The 16,877-nt window shown below is 55.2% G+C and overlaps 8 protein-coding genes across 8 annotated transcripts; 5 read left to right on the forward strand and 3 right to left on the reverse strand.

Moving 5' to 3' along the window:
• The first annotated feature begins 532 nt into the window (after positions 1-532).
• On the forward strand, positions 533-1,919 carry QBC33DRAFT_530140 (dehydrogenase). Its single transcript, XM_060427204.1, has one exon. It carries the CDS (start codon positions 681-683, stop codon positions 1,593-1,595), a length of 915 nt encoding a protein of 304 aa, XP_060286310.1. The 5' UTR covers positions 533-680; the 3' UTR covers positions 1,596-1,919.
• Positions 1,920-2,417: 498 nt separating this feature from the next.
• Positions 2,418-3,376, forward strand: QBC33DRAFT_556518 (uncharacterized protein; the record flags this gene model as incomplete). The annotated part of the gene is made up of 2 exons (XM_060429733.1): positions 2,418-2,478; positions 2,550-3,376. The coding sequence occupies 2 exons, from the start codon at positions 2,418-2,420 to the stop codon at positions 3,374-3,376; spliced, it is 888 nt and encodes a 295-aa protein (XP_060286311.1).
• Positions 3,377-5,261: 1,885 nt separating this feature from the next.
• On the forward strand, positions 5,262-7,429 carry QBC33DRAFT_512759 (uncharacterized protein; the record flags this gene model as incomplete). Its single annotated transcript, XM_060425930.1, has 2 exons — positions 5,262-5,542; positions 5,620-7,429. The coding sequence occupies 2 exons, from the start codon at positions 5,262-5,264 to the stop codon at positions 7,427-7,429; spliced, it is 2,091 nt and encodes a 696-aa protein (XP_060286312.1).
• A 274-nt stretch (positions 7,430-7,703) lies between these two features.
• Positions 7,704-8,775, reverse strand: QBC33DRAFT_312222 (uncharacterized protein). The gene has a single exon (XM_060423494.1). It carries the CDS (start codon positions 8,663-8,665, stop codon positions 7,979-7,981), a length of 687 nt encoding a protein of 228 aa, XP_060286313.1. The 5' UTR covers positions 8,666-8,775; the 3' UTR covers positions 7,704-7,978.
• A 27-nt stretch (positions 8,776-8,802) lies between these two features.
• On the forward strand, positions 8,803-10,008 carry QBC33DRAFT_617408 (uncharacterized protein). The gene is made up of 2 exons (XM_060432681.1): positions 8,803-9,562; positions 9,641-10,008. Exons 1-2 carry the CDS (start codon positions 9,188-9,190, stop codon positions 9,863-9,865), a joined length of 600 nt encoding a protein of 199 aa, XP_060286314.1. The 5' UTR covers positions 8,803-9,187; the 3' UTR covers positions 9,866-10,008.
• A 526-nt stretch (positions 10,009-10,534) lies between these two features.
• On the reverse strand, positions 10,535-11,909 carry QBC33DRAFT_312241 (uncharacterized protein). The gene is made up of 4 exons (XM_060423495.1): positions 11,695-11,909; positions 11,486-11,639; positions 10,752-11,421; positions 10,535-10,692 (listed from the first exon to the last, which is right to left on the reverse strand). Exons 1-4 carry the CDS (start codon positions 11,744-11,746, stop codon positions 10,627-10,629), a joined length of 942 nt encoding a protein of 313 aa, XP_060286315.1. The 5' UTR covers positions 11,747-11,909; the 3' UTR covers positions 10,535-10,626.
• Positions 11,910-12,351: 442 nt separating this feature from the next.
• Positions 12,352-14,023, forward strand: QBC33DRAFT_530152 (uncharacterized protein). Its single transcript, XM_060427205.1, has 4 exons — positions 12,352-12,490; positions 12,554-12,866; positions 12,943-13,413; positions 13,519-14,023. The coding sequence occupies exons 1-4, from the start codon at positions 12,480-12,482 to the stop codon at positions 13,738-13,740; spliced, it is 1,017 nt and encodes a 338-aa protein (XP_060286316.1). The 5' UTR covers positions 12,352-12,479; the 3' UTR covers positions 13,741-14,023.
• A 1,644-nt stretch (positions 14,024-15,667) lies between these two features.
• Positions 15,668-16,572, reverse strand: QBC33DRAFT_446930 (S-adenosyl-L-methionine-dependent methyltransferase; the record flags this gene model as incomplete). Its single annotated transcript, XM_060424405.1, has 2 exons — positions 15,668-16,487; positions 16,550-16,572. The coding sequence occupies 2 exons, from the start codon at positions 16,570-16,572 to the stop codon at positions 15,668-15,670; spliced, it is 843 nt and encodes a 280-aa protein (XP_060286317.1).
• Between the last annotated feature and the right edge of the window lie 305 nt (positions 16,573-16,877).

Raw genomic sequence — 16,877 nt, forward strand, 5'->3', positions numbered from 1 at the left:
AGTTTTCTGTCTTGTTAGTGCCGACAGGTCCTCTCCCGCTCTATCGTAAGATTGCTCTGGCCAGGTCCTGCGATGGCTGCGAAGCAGTCTTGAAGAAATATTCCGAGAAACAACCACTAGAACCCGGGCCTACGCGCCGACTACTCGAGCCGGCTACTAACGACGTCGCCACGCCGGCGAATAGAACGACATACGCGTACGCAACGGCGGTGGAGGGCGGCGGGGTGTCGTATGGGTGGCCCCGGCTGGGCGGCCGGGCTTATCGGAAGGGTGGGGAGGGGGCGGCGCTGGTGGGGTTCGAGCTGAGTGTAGCTTCTTCGCGCATGGGCCGTTGCGAGTTGTGACAGGTTCAGTTCCCGCGCTATGTTCGGCACTTGCTGGGCTTAATGTAACGTACACGCCACGTTTGTCAGCAGCTCTTTAGCGGTTACCTAGGTGCCTAGGCGTCAGGGCTGACTTCCGCATCTGGGGCATCTCCGAGGTGTGACACACTAGTAGAGTGGGGATAGCTAGAGATCCCGAGGTTCAACAGTTTCGTGGTGACAAATGAAAGGCCCTAAGCCTTCCATCCAATTCTTGATTTGTTCACCTGTTTGTATATATATTTGGAAGGAAACCTTGTCCTTTCGCTTCCTTCCCCCCAGACCTGAGTTAGCCACCAGCCAGATAAGACCCTCAAAATGGCGAATTACAAGCAAATCATCTACTCCAAAACCCCCACCGCCGCCATCGATCCCTCTCTGTCATCAGGCACATTCTCCATCAAGACAAAGCCCATCCCATCCTCCCATGATGTGCCCCCTGACTCCCTCCTCGTCCGTGTACATTACCTCTCACTTGACCCCGCCATGCGCCAATGGCTCACCGCCAAGCGCTCCTACATCGCCCCCGTCGAGCTCGGGGCCGTCATGCGCGGCCAGAGCATCGCGCAGGTGATCGAAGTGGGCAGCGACCTGAAAGCCCAGTACGCCGTCGGAGACTGGGTGGTCGCCTATTCCGGCTGGCAGGAATACGCGCTCGTCACCGCCAAGGAGGCCGAGAAGGTGGTTGTGCCTCCTGGAGGCCAGCCCACCGACGCCATGTCGGTGCTGGGGATGACGGGGCTCACCGCCTACTTCGGCATGCTGGAGGTCGGACAACCCAAGCCCGGCGAGACGGTCGTCGTCTCCGGCGCTGCGGGGGCCACGGGTATGGTTGCGGGCCAGATCGCTAAGATCAAGGGGGCTAAGCGGGTCGTGGGTCTGGCTGGGAGCGCGGACAAGTGCGAGTTCCTGACGAAGGAGCTCGGCTTCGATGCGGCCATCAACTACAAGGACGAGGACTGGAAGAATCAGTTGAAGGAGGCGACGCCAGAGTATATCGATGTCTTTTTTGACAATGTGGGCGGGGAGATCCTCGACGCTTGCCTTGCTCGGGCTGCCCGTGATGCTCGCTTTGCTATCTGCGGTGCCATCAGCCAGTATAATGTGGCCAAGCCGCAAGGACCGGCAAGCTTCATGGCCGTCATCGTAAGTGCCCCCTGTGTTTCTATATCCTGTGTTGGGTTGTTAGCTAACGCTAATTACTTCTTACGCCACTACAGGCTCAGCGTGTGACCATGAAGGGCTTCATTGTCTTTGATTTCGCAAAACAATACCCGGCCGCGCTGAAAGATCTTGGAACTTGGCTGTCTCAGGGGAAGATCAAGCGGAAGGAGACTATTGTGAAGGGCGGCATCGAGGCAGCACCTCAGGGATTGGTGGAATTATATCAAGGTGCGAATACCGGGAAGATGATGGTCGAAGTAGCTCCTCTCAGTGAGGCCGTTCAGGGTTCCCAAGCGAGGCTGTGAAATAATACGGAGCGGGTTTGAATTGATTCTGTGTTTTACTCGTCAGTTTTACTCGTCGATTTTGAGGCTGGAGAATATTACTTGTAACTATGTACTTTAGATTTGGAAATTTCGTGGAATGGCACTTGCGAAATCCATCATGACAACGACATTGTGGATGATGTCCCATTATTACGTCATGCTGATAACGTCCAGCAACTAGCTACAATTCCCTGCCAGTTTATTGCAGCGTATATGCAGCCTTAATCTGCCTTGTACTTAGTAATTACTGGAAATGCAGTGGTCACGATTGTCAGTGACGTATACGATAGTTTCCCGGCCTGGGCTCTAGACCTTCATTTAAGCAGACGACCAGCAATAAAACACAGAAGCTTCGAAACCTATTACTATGTTTCTTGCTGCCAAGTGTATTATCTCCCAAAGCTGTCCCCTAATCAGTTTTAGCCAAGGAATCCGTCTGGCTTGTAATAATACCAACTATTTGCAGAATTCAATCAGTTCTGGGACACCTCACTCTCTAGCTCTTCCATCTCGAACATTCGCCTCATCGAAACCAAACCCATTCCAAATCACACAAGTCACCAGAATGGCCTCCAATAACAATGCAAAGTTTAAGCTGGAGAATGTCTTCAACGTGAAGGGCAAGAGTATGCTGGGCCATCTACTATCTCCGACTAGCAAACCCACCCAAGGTTCGTACTGACACACAAGCTCCCAGTCGCCCTAGTCACCGGCGGTGGATCCGGGATCGGCCTGATGGCCACGCAGGCCCTCGCCGTCAACGGCGCCAAAGTCTACATCACGGGCCGGACGGGCGAGAAGCTCGACCGCGTGGCCGAGGTCTACGGCAAGGACATCCCGGGCCAGATCATCCCCCTGACATCGGACATCACCTCCAAGGCCTCGATCGCGGAGCTGGTGCGGGACATCTCCTCCCGCGAGCCGCACCTGTCCATCCTGATCAACAACGCCGGCGTGTCGTCCGCGACGCAGGACACCGACGCGGAGACGTCGACGGGCCTGCGCGGGGCGCTCTTCGACGACGAGAACGCCACGTTCGAGCAGTGGGAGAGCGTCTACCGCACCAACGTCGGGCAGCTGTTCTTCACGACGGCGGCGTTCCTGCCGCTGCTGCAGAAGGGGTCCGAGGCCGAGCGCGGCTGGTCCAGCACCGTCGTCAACGTCAGCTCCATCTCGGGCATCGTCAAGGTGGCGCAGCACCACTTCGCCTACAACGCGTCCAAGGCGGCGGCCATCCACCTGACAAAGATGCTGGCGCAGGAGGTGGCGAGCTCGGGGCTGCGCATCCGCGTGAATAATATCGCGCCGGGGGTCTTCCCGTCCGAGATGACGGCCGGGGAGAGCGATGAGAAGCAGAAGAGCTCCATTCCCAAGGAGAAGTACGAGGGGAAGGTGCCGGCCGCGAGGCCGGGCAAGGATGAGGATATGGCGGGGGCGGTGCTGTTTACGACGACGAACCAGTATCTGAATGGGCAGACGATTGTGGTTGATGGTGGCTATGTGCTGGCGGCTGGGACGGTCTAACGCATTCACGATGGTGGTTGTATCGGATGTCTAGTTGTTGATTATCATGCATTAGCTTTAAGCATATTCAGCTCATTGAACACACATAACTTTAAACTATGCGTCCAAGACAGTCCTCCATGTCGAAGTCTAGCGGTTTCCACCCCGAATCACGGCAGGCTGAGCTCTCAACCCCTCCCACAGCCATCTGTAAGTCAGACCGTGTTGAGGATCATTCCGCACATGGCACAGAGCACAACACAAGCTCGTGGACAACTGCGTCTACATCACTCCCGCCGAGGACGCACAGCCGCTATCCGGGCCCGCTCCATCAACCGCACAAACTATACCGCCTGGCCAGCTTCCGAAGACCATTCAAGATGGATTAAGGCAGCCTGGAGCTTATATTTCTCGCTATCGGTTTTTAAGGCGTGAATAACATATATCCAACAAAGTCAAGTCCTATTATTTGCAGCCATTCCGCCCCTATTAATCACCAAGCTAAGAGTTCACAAGATATGATAATCAAACGGGATATTAATCAATCCACTGCTAGTTCAGCCCGTCTTGTTTACCTTCCTACCCAATATTACCAGCTTATGGTCCATCCGTAATGCGTAATCTCTTGGCGATTGTGCGATCCCCAAGCCAATTCGCTCCGTCGCCGTAAAGTCCTGATTGACGTAGTGCTGGAGCCTGTCCGAAGGCTGGGAAGTTTCCGTTCCGCTTGGTGCCGCCGACTGTTAGCATCTGGGCTACCTTACCCTTGAAGTCGTGTGGTGAAGTATTTGGCTTACCTGGTGCTGTCACTCAGAGTGACCGAAGGAGTAGAGCTGTGAGACTTGGCGTTCGTCGTCATTGTTGAGACACGGATCTGAGATGGCCGTGGAGGTTCTTTGGTCGGTTTCACAGCGAAAAGGTGAGACTTGGATTAAGTAGGTAGGCTCCCTATACTATCTCCCAAGCGACAGCCGTTAAAGATATTCGAGTTTTTATTGCATCTCCCAAGGTCAGTGACCTTAAATAGCAAATAGGTCTCTTGGATTGCCAGGCCCTGGACACCGAGCATTCGCTTTTTTGCGCCATCGTCAGGGCTAAGGAGGGTACGTGTATTCAGTGCAAGACGGATACTACGCTGATCCCAGCGTGACAATCATATTTGTCAAGGACCCGGGATGTTTTTTTTGCGCATTATGCTTTCTGCTTGTCCTATATGCTTGCCTTGGTCGTTGGGTTGGGCAAAACCCAGAGTGGCGACAGTCAAATGCAGGTGCTTCCAGGTTTTGAAGGCTAATTACAAGGGTTTTTTGCGCGACGTTTTAACGTTTGAATCCCAGCTGCATTGGGCAACGTACACACGTAATGGGATGAGATCTCTGCGTTCTGGATACAACTGTGTGTGAGCCCAGTATGCCCCTGCTTAGCCTTGCAGGTGCCAAGCTTTGACAAGAGTTGTACACGTAGACTTGTGGCGTGGTCTTCAGATTAGAATGTTAAGACTTTCTTTCGCGTCATATGCACGCGCGCACGGCCTGCTGTTTGCATTCTTGCAGTCAAGTTTCAAGTCCCTCGTCGCCTCTCAGTCTATTGGCCTATGTTTTTGCGCTGGGCTAGCTGATTGGCTTCGTGAATTTTTGCGCTGATGCAAGAGATGTGGGGGGCCATGCAAGAGAAGAGGGGGCCATGCAAGAGAAGGGGGGCCAGCTGACTTGGAGGCCTGTCATTTTCAAACCTTAATGCAGCCCTGTCAGCTGAAGAAATGAGAATACGAGGGGTTGGAGAGAGGCCAAGATAAGTAGCAACGCCCATTCGTTTTAAGTAGGAATCAGATCAAAATCATATCATACTCCACCTCCTCTCGGCTGCTAGACAAGCAGACCCTCTTTCATATCAGCCAGCCGCCAACATGACCACTCCCAGCGAAGCATGGCCCACCCCGCCACCCACGCTCATCTCTACACGCTCTTCGTCGATGCCCTCCGCTACCTCACCCCTTAAATCCCAGGATCCAACCCGAAGTAGCCGCGGTCCGGGGCGCCCCGCCACAGCACGCCGTATCTGGCAGGACCCATCGATGAACAGGAGGCTAGTCCGACTGTATCTCTACACGGCCGAGACCTCGCTGAACACCAGGCAAATAAGCAATCTGCTTACCGAGCTTGCTCAAGATGCCGAGAAGTGTGAAAGGTATTGTGGACTGCGCTGCGACTCTCCAGTCCGTAATCTGCCATGAGGACGCACTAACTAATCAGTACATGTTGCAGGTCCGATAAACGTCAGTCTCTGCCTTCGTCACAAACGCGGTCCAAAACACAGTCAAAAATTCGGTCAACGCAGAAGGAATTGCGCGAGCTGCTCTCCGACGGATACCATGTACTTCGACCTTGCAGCCGAGAGGCTGCTCGAGCCAGGATCGCCGAGTTCCGTCTCATTCGTGACCGCCGAATCGAAAAGTCACGCAAACGACGGAAACCTGGACGCCGCCTGAACTCGGCGACGCATCCAGAGGTTAGCCAGTCAAAGCTTCCGCAGCTGACCCAAGCTGAAATTCAAGCCTCTGGATTCTTTGACGTGGAGATTGCGCCTCAGCGATCGAGTGTCAGCAGCTTCTCTTCCTGGGCCAGCACGGACAGCACCAAGCCTAACGCTGGTGGACGAGGAAACCAGAAGCATGTTCGTCTCTCTTGGTTGCGGGAGAGACTTGTGAGCTCGTCCAAAGAGCGTCCATCATCCTCAGTCATCATGGACATCCGCAGTCTCATCAGCTTAAATTCCCTGCGCAGCTCGCTGTTCTCTCGCAACTCATCGCTGGCATCGCTGGCATCGCCACCCGCCACTCCAGACTTCCCTTTTTTTGATGACCAAAGCTTTGCGCGACGAAACAAACTCATCATCAAGTTCTGTTGCCAGAACCGCCCGGACTGCCTCCATCGCGAAGCCGCTCTGTTGTGCAGTAGTACCCAACCGGAGGCTCTCCTGGGCGAAGTGGCTCTCAAGGAGAGATCGATCAAGGACGGCCGGGATATTTGGAACATGACAATCCTCCATCTTCTGGCTCAGTGGGGGAAGGACACGTCGGTGGTGTCTCTCCTCGCACTTATCGTCCATTATTGCGAGCCTTCCATGGTTAGCGCCAGGAACATAGACGGCGACACTTTCCTGCACATCCTCGGTCGCCGCTGGTACGGGCTCGCCGAAGTTCCGAATTCCGGCACCCTTGCCGACCTTGTCACTCTGGTGAGCTCGACGGAGTTTCACTTCGACTCCTGCAATATTCGAGGGCAGAACGTTCTCGCCTCGTTCATCCCGAAGACTCTCGTGACTCGGAAGGCCAACTCAGCCCGTATGGATCTCCATCTCCATCGCCGGGTTGTTCACGCACTCCACTCTTTGCTTCAAGTCAAGGATGGGGGTCGCTTCCTACTAGAATCACTTAGGACGATCTCCTCAGACTCCCAAGGCGATGTCTTGGCGGCGTTTCTCTGGTCCCCGGCATTGCTGACAGAATCGCGTGCTGACGAGTTTCTCCTCTCCACGGAAACCCAACAAGGTTTCGAGTACTGGCGCGGGCTTGCGGCCTCGGGAGTCTTCTACAACCCCATTCCCAGCCTCCATACCTACCTCCAGCATCAAACCATCATCTCGGCCGACCTTCTTGATCAAGGGGCGGATCCGAACGAGTACAACAAGGAAGGCCAGACATGCCTCATGGTCCTTCTCGAAAAGGCCCACCACCTCCGCCTCTCCGAATCAACGATGGCTCGCCTCGTCCAGATGCTCCTCGACCACGGCGCGAACCTGAAGCTCCTTGACCAGGATGGCAACACCGCCCTGCACTACGCTGTACAGGCTCGGCTGCCCAACATCGCCCAGCAGCTGATAAGCGCCGGCGCAGACATGGATGCGCGGAACATATTGGACAAGACGGCGGCTCACATAGCCGTGCGGCAGTATGCGCTTGCGAGGCCGGGAGGTGGCGGAGGGACCCCATATGCCCTGGCTCAGACCATGCTGATCCGGTTCTTCGACGCGAAGATTAGGAATAGGAGGTCGCTGCCTCGGATCCCGGAGTGAGGCCGTGGTTGCACAGCTCACTTGAGACATGATTCCTTGGGCGGATTCATTGCATGAACCAGAAGCAGTGTACTATATTGTAACACCATCTTGTATTATTCCTCTAACACCGTATCGATCGGCCACTCATTCCTGTATCAACAAGCTAGGCACAACGACATCGCAAATATTTATTTAGATCATACGATCTCTCTTTATCATGTTTTACGGATACCCCTAACTCCAAACCCCGGACCTAAAAAGAGTAGAGATGCAGAGAACCTAGTGTTCGGTGTACATATCGACGGGATTCCCAAAATCGCGAGAAAAAAATAATTGAAGAACAGAGTATCTGCATACGCCGCTCTGGGTCGACAAATTATGCATCAACCAAGACGCAATCTACGAGAAGGAAATAGCAGCACACACTCTCTCCAAAGGCCGTGTAGAGATGCCAACCACCAGAGCCTTGGCTGAAAAGCTCCGTCCTTTTTAAGAGCCTTGGCCGTCTCGAGGAACATATGCCAGAGGACATCGAACTGGACCGACTTGTCTTCTTCGCTGGCGTGTTCAATAGTAATTTTTGGCGTCAAAACCCTTTCGGATCTCCTGCCTAAAGCGTACCTCATGGCCAAGTTGCGAGGGCGTGTTTGATGTGCAAGGTAATGTAGTTAGTGTTGGGCACAGGGCCAACAGGCTACAACCTAGGTATGACGATTGTTTAAAACCTGGGGGCTCTGCGAAGGGACGCACATATTGACATGCAGGCCAGGTCTCTTGGGCCTGGACTGGCCGGTTAGCGATGTCATTTGATATAATTATAATTAGAGTCAACACGGAGGCAAGCAACCAACATGCATCGATCGCTGAAACCCCAATATCCGAAAACAAAATGAAGGGCAATGGGCGAAATTCGTCTTTCGGGACATTATCCGGCGGTCCACTGACTGCCCAGACTGCAGGCCCTAAGGAAACCTTGGAAGCCAGAGGAAGCGGCCAGGGAACAAATTCAGGGTCGCATCGGCGTAATATTATAATATGACGGGCGGAAATAGTCTCCGCCAAGGTCGAACCCGGAATCAGACCAGGACGGGAAGTCGGAGAACCAGGTCGTCTCGGCTTGCCATGGAAGGACGGAACGTCATACGGCGACGATGGGAGGCCATGACCGGGAACAGAAGAGACGCTGGGAGATTGCCGCAATGTGGCGAGGAGCAGGGTCATATATATGCTTAAATTGGAGGCGACAGGATGCATCTAGAACCACTGGCTTGACAGGTGATTCATGGGCTTCGCTGATTCGACAATGGCTCAGCTTAACGTATGTTGATCCAATGGTTGATAACCTGATTTTGGGACGGGTAGCAAACTTTTTTTTATTAAGGCAGGCTTGCCTATAATTAGGTGCGTAATAAATGAACCACTGGACAAGTGGCAATCCTGGTTCGTGGAATGGTGGTTCTCCAATTTGGATAAATGCAAACACCTGCGTTGGCGACGTTGAACACCAGAGCTTGATTCGACGATCAAACGGTGGCGTGCGGAAGCTCACCACCATCAAGCCAGATCTAGACGTCAGGTTACTTTGCCCTGTCTAGACCTTCCACAATCTTTCTGTAGTCGTCCCGCAATCAGCAATCATATAAGAATCATGGGCTCCCTTGGAGACGGTTGACGAAATACACACCCAGAACTCACAACACAAGCACCAAAACCTCGAAACTCGCCGCTTCCCACCCTCAAACCCCAACAAAAAAACAACAACAACAAACAATCAACATGGGTTTCCTCCCACGACTCGCCCTCCTCGTACAAACCCTGTACCCAGCCCTCGCCCTCGCCACCGACGCCGCCGCGCCCCCATCCCTCCCGCGGATCACGTCGGTGCAGTACTCGGGCAACGGCTGCCCCGACGACGCGAGCCGCAAGGGCGACTTCAACGACCCGACGTTCAGGTTCGACTCCTTCGCCGCCTCGTTCCCGGGCGCCGGCCGCACCGTGAACTGCGAGGTCCACGTGCAGGCCGCCGGCGCCACCGCCGGCTGGCAGGTGGCCCTGAGCCAGGTCAACGTCGACGGCCGCCTCGTCCTGGACCCGGGCGTCGGGCTGGTGTACTTCACGCAGGCGTACTTTAGCGACGACGCTGCGGATACGGTATGTGAGGCGCGGGGGAGAGAGATGAGTCCGCTGAGTGGAAACGAGAGAAGAGGATCTAACTTGTCTGGTGTGCAGGCCACGGCCCGAGGCAGCATCAACAACGATGGCAGCAGCAGGATCAATCGTGCGATAACTATCAACCAGGGGATCGGGGATAAGGTGTGGTCTGATTGCATCGGCGACGACGGGTCCCCCGGCATCCTCAACGTCAACTTCCGCACCGTGCTCAATGGCGATAGCGGCCGCGGCTCGTTCGAGGTCTTTACTGAGAACTGGGACTTTGTCTGGAGGAAATGCTAGGTTGGCGGACGGGCGGGCCGTGCTACATGGGTGGTGAAAAAAGAAAAATGGGCGGATGGGCTGGACTTGGGCGAAATAATGGACAAACTCTTGAAGTGGACTTATTTCATTCTGGCTCAGAAGACGGCTTGCAGGATTGCATGTTAGGTGTTGGGTGATTCGAAAACAATTCAAGTAGCATTTTTGAACAAACACTTTATCCTATCCTTTTGGTCTTGCAACTTGTATCAACAGTGTGGGGATGTCCTTGATCATTTGCCAGACGACCTTTATCTAGGAAGTGCTGCCATCCAAACTTCTCACAGAGCTATGCCAGGGACGTAACCACACTTCACTTCGCCCTCACAATGAGATGCTGGGAAACGATTGCCTCTCCCCGAGACACAAGTTGCCCTCGGGTACATTCGATTACTCCGCCACTTCGGCACCTCAGACCTCCTCTTGCCCGCGAGGATGCACGGCTGGGGAGTCGTTTTGTCAAAACAATGCTACCTTGTACTATTTCTGGCCAGCCAGTGTCACATTGCGTTGGAGCGTTGGCCGGGCGGCAGAGCAACGCAGTGTAATTACCCCTTAATTATCGCATACACAGCCAGGATATGATACTTGGCACGGCGCGGGGAACGGTGACACCATCATGATTCGATACAAAACATCTGATGAGCAACATGAAGTCCATCTAATCTTTTATAACGGGTAACCGGCCGGGTCAAACCGCCATGCCGCCCATGTCAGCATGTGTGTGTATAGGCTGTCGACCTCTACAGCAGGTCCATCAAGTTCTGGGCAGCATTGTCGATGTTGGTGCCAAAGTTCTGGGGCGTGGTCTGTGTTTCGAGTTAGCAACAGTCCTTATCAAGCTCATCACAAGCGAATCAAAACCCACCTGCAGATAGAGAACCCCGTCCTCGATCACACACTCGCAATACGAGTCATACGTGAGCTTGTCCACAATGCGCAAGGCCGCCTCACCCTTCTCCACGGCCTCGTTGAACCCCTCCCTCACCATCTCGTCCTCAGCGACCTTCAGATACTTCATCCGGTACGCCAGCGCCTCAAAGTAGCCCAGCGCAACACTCCCCAGCCTCTCCTGCCAGCCCTCGCGGACCCCTCCGCTGGCAACCTTGCTGGCATCCTGGAGCTTGGCAAACACGTCCTCAAACTTGGCATCCAGCTTGAAGTCCGCGTTCCCCGTCATGTCGGCGACCTGCTTCCGGCAGTCCTCGATCTTGCCGTCGTAGTCCTGGCGCACGGCCATGCGGGCCAGGAAGCTGAGCGCCTGCCCCTCTGGCCCGGGCGCCGCGTTCAGCGCCGGGAACAGCTGGTCCCCCTGGCAGGCGTAGTCGATGTTGGTGCCGAGGGCGTCCGGGCGGAACAGCAGGCGCAGCTTGCCGTCCGCCACGTCGCACCCGCCGTACGAGAAGCGCTTGGGCTCCGAGTCGTCGACGTCCATGGATAGGACGTGCGCGCTGCAGATGGTGTTGATCTCGGCCTTGAGAGAGTCGCCGCGCGAGCCGATTAGGTACTTGATCTGGTAGATGGCGCCGTCGAAGTAGCTGTCTCAGTGGTTAGACTAAGGAAAAGACGGTGAGGGATGGTGGGGGAGGTGGAGTGACATACGCCTTGATGCAGCTGCCGAGCGAATCCTTGGCGTAGCCGTCGTTGTGGTAGGGCCAGATAGCGTTGGGGTTGACCTCGAAGGTCCATGCCTCGCCTAAGAGGTCGGAGAGCTGCTTCTCTATGTCGGCCTTGTTGTTGTCCCATTCATCGCGGACTATGGGTGGGCTGTCAGTTACGCAATGTCTCGTTTGTCAGAGGTGGGTTCATACCGTTCTTGCGAACAGCAAGCGGAAGCTTCTCGGCAGGAGGAAGTCGGGCCATCTTGAAGAGGATAAAGTAGGGAAGCAAGGAGGCTAGATGTGGATGTTATATACTCGATGTATGGGGTGATCAATAATGTCGAGACGAAGAGTCGACCTCAGAGGGATGTCCTCAATATTTATATCATTCGCTCTCCCCCTCATTGTGATGAAGCGATTCTCCACCCCTGAGCCGAAGTCGCAACAGGCAACCGAGCTCAACTCCAGAATCCAGAAAGCAGGGAGAAAAGTCAGCCGTACGCCCCATTTCGGCGTCCCAAATAGGCTTGGGCAAGCGATGTGGAAATGACGGTGTGAATAGGGCTAGCAACGTGCAGGGCGGAAGACATGTGCCTGCCTGCCGGCGAGGCGCATTCGATTCTAGCGTCGCGCACCTGTGTAGATTTCGAACCCGGGATTTGGTCAAAATTCGGGACAGTACCAACGCTAGCAAGGAACCAGCTAGCAAGCAGTGGAGCCAGGGATCCGGGGACCCCAGGATGTTTGGGATGCGACGACGACGAGATTCAAATGGGAATCTGCAAAGGCTGAGACTCCATCTCGGTTAGGCAGCTAGCGGGGTCCAAACTCGTCACACACACAAAGCTGAAAGGAGCTCATGGCTACCTAAATTAGTGCGTTAGGCAGATTCCGATTCAACACAAGCAGCCTATGATCCTGAGGAGATACCTCTCAACAATAGACAACGTTGATTCTTGCGTCTTGGTAGTTGTACCGTGCCCCGCAGGCCCAACATGCCATCACTGTATGTAAGCCCCTCATTGTTATTGTGGGAAACGGACCACTGACCAGCTCACACGGTTTCCAGACCCCTCAAAGTTCAGATCGGCATCCGAGATGAGTGGACGAACGCAGACAGCCCCGTGCAAGAGTCGCTGAGCGCGCTCAGCGAGCTACTCGGGCATTCCGTCGTCATCGAGCCGGAGTGGCAGCTCCTGCTGGCGGAACTAGGTGACCTGTACGCCGACAAGGGGAACTTCGTCGCCGTCGTGGCCGGGTGCATCCGGGTGTGGATCGCGAGCCTGTCGGAGCTGCTGGGCGACTCTGCCCACGAGGACTGGACCGACACCCTGCTTGAGCGGACGGCGGCTGCCGGTTCGCATTTGCGTGTTTTTGTTGAGGTCAGGATGCGCTCAGTTGGGCGCTCAAACACTTCTCACTCTGCTCCCAGCTAACATGCAGTCCACCCAACCCAAGGTCTCTTCCAACGACAAGGCCTCGACGTCCTGGTCTGACAGACGCGGGGCATTTGTCGTCCAGCTGCCCAAGGCCCAGGTGTACCAGCCGGCCGAGCTGTTCCCCGTCTTCCGCGGCGGCCTGCTGGCTGGTTTCCAGCCGGAGGAGAAGCGAGGCATCCCGGACCGGACCACCGCCGACGACTGGGCCGACGTGGAGGTAGACGGGGCGACGGGTCAGGCTGAGGTGGTGGGCAGGCACCAGCCGGCGGCAGCGGCATCCACGGACCTACCGGCAGCGAGGGTCGCCTTCCTCCCCAGCGCGGCTTCGCTTCCCCGGCCGGACGAGCTGCTTCTCAGGCCGCCGTACCACCTCGTCGTGCACGCGGGCCAGAAGGACGTCGAGATCCACGGCAGCCACAGCCCGTCGCTGAAGCTGCTGGCCGATTACCTGAGGCGGTGGTGCCGGGTCAACCACCACGACTCCAGAGCGGTGAGTTGTATTCCCCCCCCCCCCTCGGCGCCATCTTTCTCGTCGGTATGGTTTGGCGTGACGGAAAGGAAAACGGGTGGCTGACGACGCGTCTCACGCCCCCAGCCTCCGGGAGTCGATGTGAAGCTGCACCAGTCGGCGTTTGGGCTGGGCGAGATGTTCGACCGCCTGGTGCTCAGCACGCGCGATACTCGGTATACGGACGAGTTCGGCGTCACGGCGCCGATGGTGGTGTCGTTGATCGAGGGCGTTTTGGGCTACGACTGTGTCTCGGCTCGTCCCAACACGTGGAGTTTCAGGAGGGATGCGGCGTTCAAGAGCCTTTAGCATGGAAAATGGCCATGAGGTTCTGGCGAAGTGGGGATATTGAGGAAGGGGGTTGGGGGATGGAATTGTCCTTTGCATTGGTCGCTACCTGCCAGCCTCCACGTGTTTTCCCAGTTATGCCCCTTTCCAACCTTGCCTGTCAAGCTACTGCCTTTCGTGGGGCCCGAGCCACGGCAGGATCTCCGAGTATCAAGAGGGTGGCTCATGTATTTGCGAAATATGTCCGTGAGAGCAGTTCCCCATCACCTCCGCCCCCGTTCCTCCCCAGAAATGTTAAATTCCCTCGCCAAGAGATCCATATAAATCAGATGACCCGTGACATCCTGAACCCTTTACCCTCGGACCGGGCTACAACAGGTCAATGAGATCTTCGTCCTCGGGGATATAGGCATCAGGGTTCTCCTTGTGGGTGGGCTCTGGGGTGCCCCTGAGAGGCTTCGGGGTGGCCTTGCGATCCTTGGGAGCTTCCTATGATGGTAATTAGTATGGAAGGTCAAGGTAGGTATGTTGCTCTGGGTGCAAAAACGCACAGTCACCTCTTCGTTTGAGACCCGAATATTGAGCTTGGCGGCTCGCTCAAAGAAGTCCTGGAGGCAGGATTGAGGCGGCGCATAATATTCCCTGGGTCTGGTCAGCAGCGCTCTGGACCCCTCAACAGACAACGACGCTCTGAATATACGTACGCTAGGGGGTTCAACGAGGTCAGGCTGGGGAAGTAGCCTCGTGGATTGCCCTGGACTGCAGCATTGGGAACATTCCAGACTTTATTGTTGCGCGCAGACATGACCGAGTTCGCAATCGTGTCATCGAGGGTTCCAAGAACGCGGACTGATGAAGGTAGGTCGAGAACGCCAAGGCTCTGGAGCTTGTCAAGATGCTGTCAAATATACTGTCAGTATCCATGCTACTATGACGAATATAATTGCGTACAACTATGATGACTGCACGATGGAAGAGGACGAGGTTCTCTTCGTTGGTCTGGGGACCACCCACGAGCGGGTGAGATGGATCCATCCTCCAGGCCTGACCCTGGGGTACGGTTAGCAGAGTTAAAACTTGGCCCTGGGGAAATATACTACCAGCTGAGAACCTACGAAGGCAAGGTAGGTAGGTACGATGTCTAGAGTTGAAGGATGGAAGGTGAAGAAAGGCCCATGTACAGCGGATGAGGTAATTTAGAGAGGTACTTCTCTATTTATGTACCTGAGCTAACCATGTTGCCGAGCAAGTACCTACTTGATCAAGGTACCACCATGCAGTGAGCCCGGGCCCTTCATGGGCTCTGTAGACGGGGCATGGAAGTCGCCTGTATTATGTGTGATTTGCCCTACCTACCTAACCAGAAGATGAAGGTACAAAAACATACATCGGGCTTGCGAAGCCGAAAATATTTTTGCACAATTTGACTTTGTGAGTTAAGTAGGTTGTCTGTCCCCCTGAAGCAAATCTTAAGATGTCTGACCTGGTCTGTTGCTGAGAGAAAAGAGGAAGATGGGCAGCCTTGTTGTCTTCGAGTTAAAGGGCCACCCTAGCATTTGAAAGAACCCCTTTTTCTTCATACATAGTGAGTCCCAATCGAGCCAAAGCCGGAAGCCTGCAGATATCTAACCCTTTAGAACCCCCTATTTGCGTTGTTTCAGGCCGGACGGAGAGAAAGGGCGACAAAAAAGGACGGAGTGCTTGTCTGGTCTTACATGGAGGAAAAAGGGAGAAGGCAGGAATGGCACCGACACTGGTTCTGGAGATCGAGGGCGTCCGAATGACACGAAATATTGCAAATCGGAGAGATATATAGATGGATGGAAGGAGCGTAAATAAAAAACTTTGGGTATCAAAAGACGATGCCGAGTGCATGATAAATCTAATGCAGATACGCCAACTCCCCAACGCCTTTTGGTGTCTACCCCCTCGTCTAGATGCATCCACGTTAGAACACCGTCCGCCGTTTCCTGCCAGTGTACTTGGACGTGGCCTTGACAATCTTCCCCTTCCTCTCCATCTGCTCCTTTTTCTTGACAATCCACGCCTTGCTGCCCTTCTTGATCTCCCCCTTACCGCTCCTGAGCGTCTTCCTCGAGTCCAGAACATCAACGCCTTCCATGCCTCGGACCACGCCCGTGATATCGCCTCCATCCCCGCGAGCAGCGGTCCCGCCAGCTGTCAGGACAAGGTAGAGCTTGACGTTCTTGGTGTCGGGGTCGTCCTCAAGGATACCGGCACCGAAGCCAGCCCTGACCGCGGCGGCGGTGATCATGTTCCGCTGTGCGTCGTTCTTGGGATAGAACTGACACACCGCCCTCCCCCCTCTCTTCAGCGATGCATACAGCCCATTGAAGAACCTCGACAGCCGGCCGGCCGGCGACGTCTCGCTGCTCTCGGCATTGCAGAGCCACTGTATCGCGCTGATGCTGATGGCGGCATCGAACGTGCCCGCCCGGAACGGAACCCCCTGGCCGATATCAGCCAGGAGCAGGTCGCCCTCGACGTCCCGCTGTAGCGCCACGTCTAGCATCGAGGCGCTTATGTCCATGCCCACCCAGATGTGCGGCCCGCCCTCGTCCTCGGGCACCGCCGAGAGCATCTCCCCCGAGAGGCCGCTGCCGCATCCGACGTCGAGGATAAAGCTCGGAGAGCTGAGATCGAGGATCTCCAGGGCCCGCTGCGTCATGGACGCCTGGATGTTTTGTATACGTGAGCTCGTCGTGTACTTGCGGGCCTCGGTGTCATTGTAGTGCACGTCGGCGGAGCTGGGGAAGGAAGATGGTTAGCGGTCGGACTGAACGACGGTGTGCATACTGGACGTATTTACAGGGTATCCTCCGGCCGAGACATGGTAGATCAACGTGGATTCGAGTTAATAGATGTGCTGTGCGTCAGTGGGATGCCTCAGACGACAGATAGAGTGGGAATTGAGCGGGCAGAGCACTCGAACTCGTCGTTCCTGCTAGGGTTTCGACATCGAAAACTGGAATTTACAAGATATGTCGGGTAGTGGCGTAGTGGGGCAACATGACAGGGTTCTTGTTTCCATCCTATCAGGGTGGATCCAAGGATCAAAATTTGACCGAACATCCGAATATGCAGAACCTGCCACGGTTGAGATTTGTTCATTGGTTTGTTCTTCCCGATAAATGGGC

Source organism: Phialemonium atrogriseum, assembly GCF_030411735.1.
Source record: "Phialemonium atrogriseum strain 8032-3 unplaced genomic scaffold QBC33scaffold_5, whole genome shotgun sequence".
Classification (NCBI taxonomy): Eukaryota; Fungi; Ascomycota; class Sordariomycetes; order Cephalothecales; family Cephalothecaceae; genus Phialemonium; species Phialemonium atrogriseum.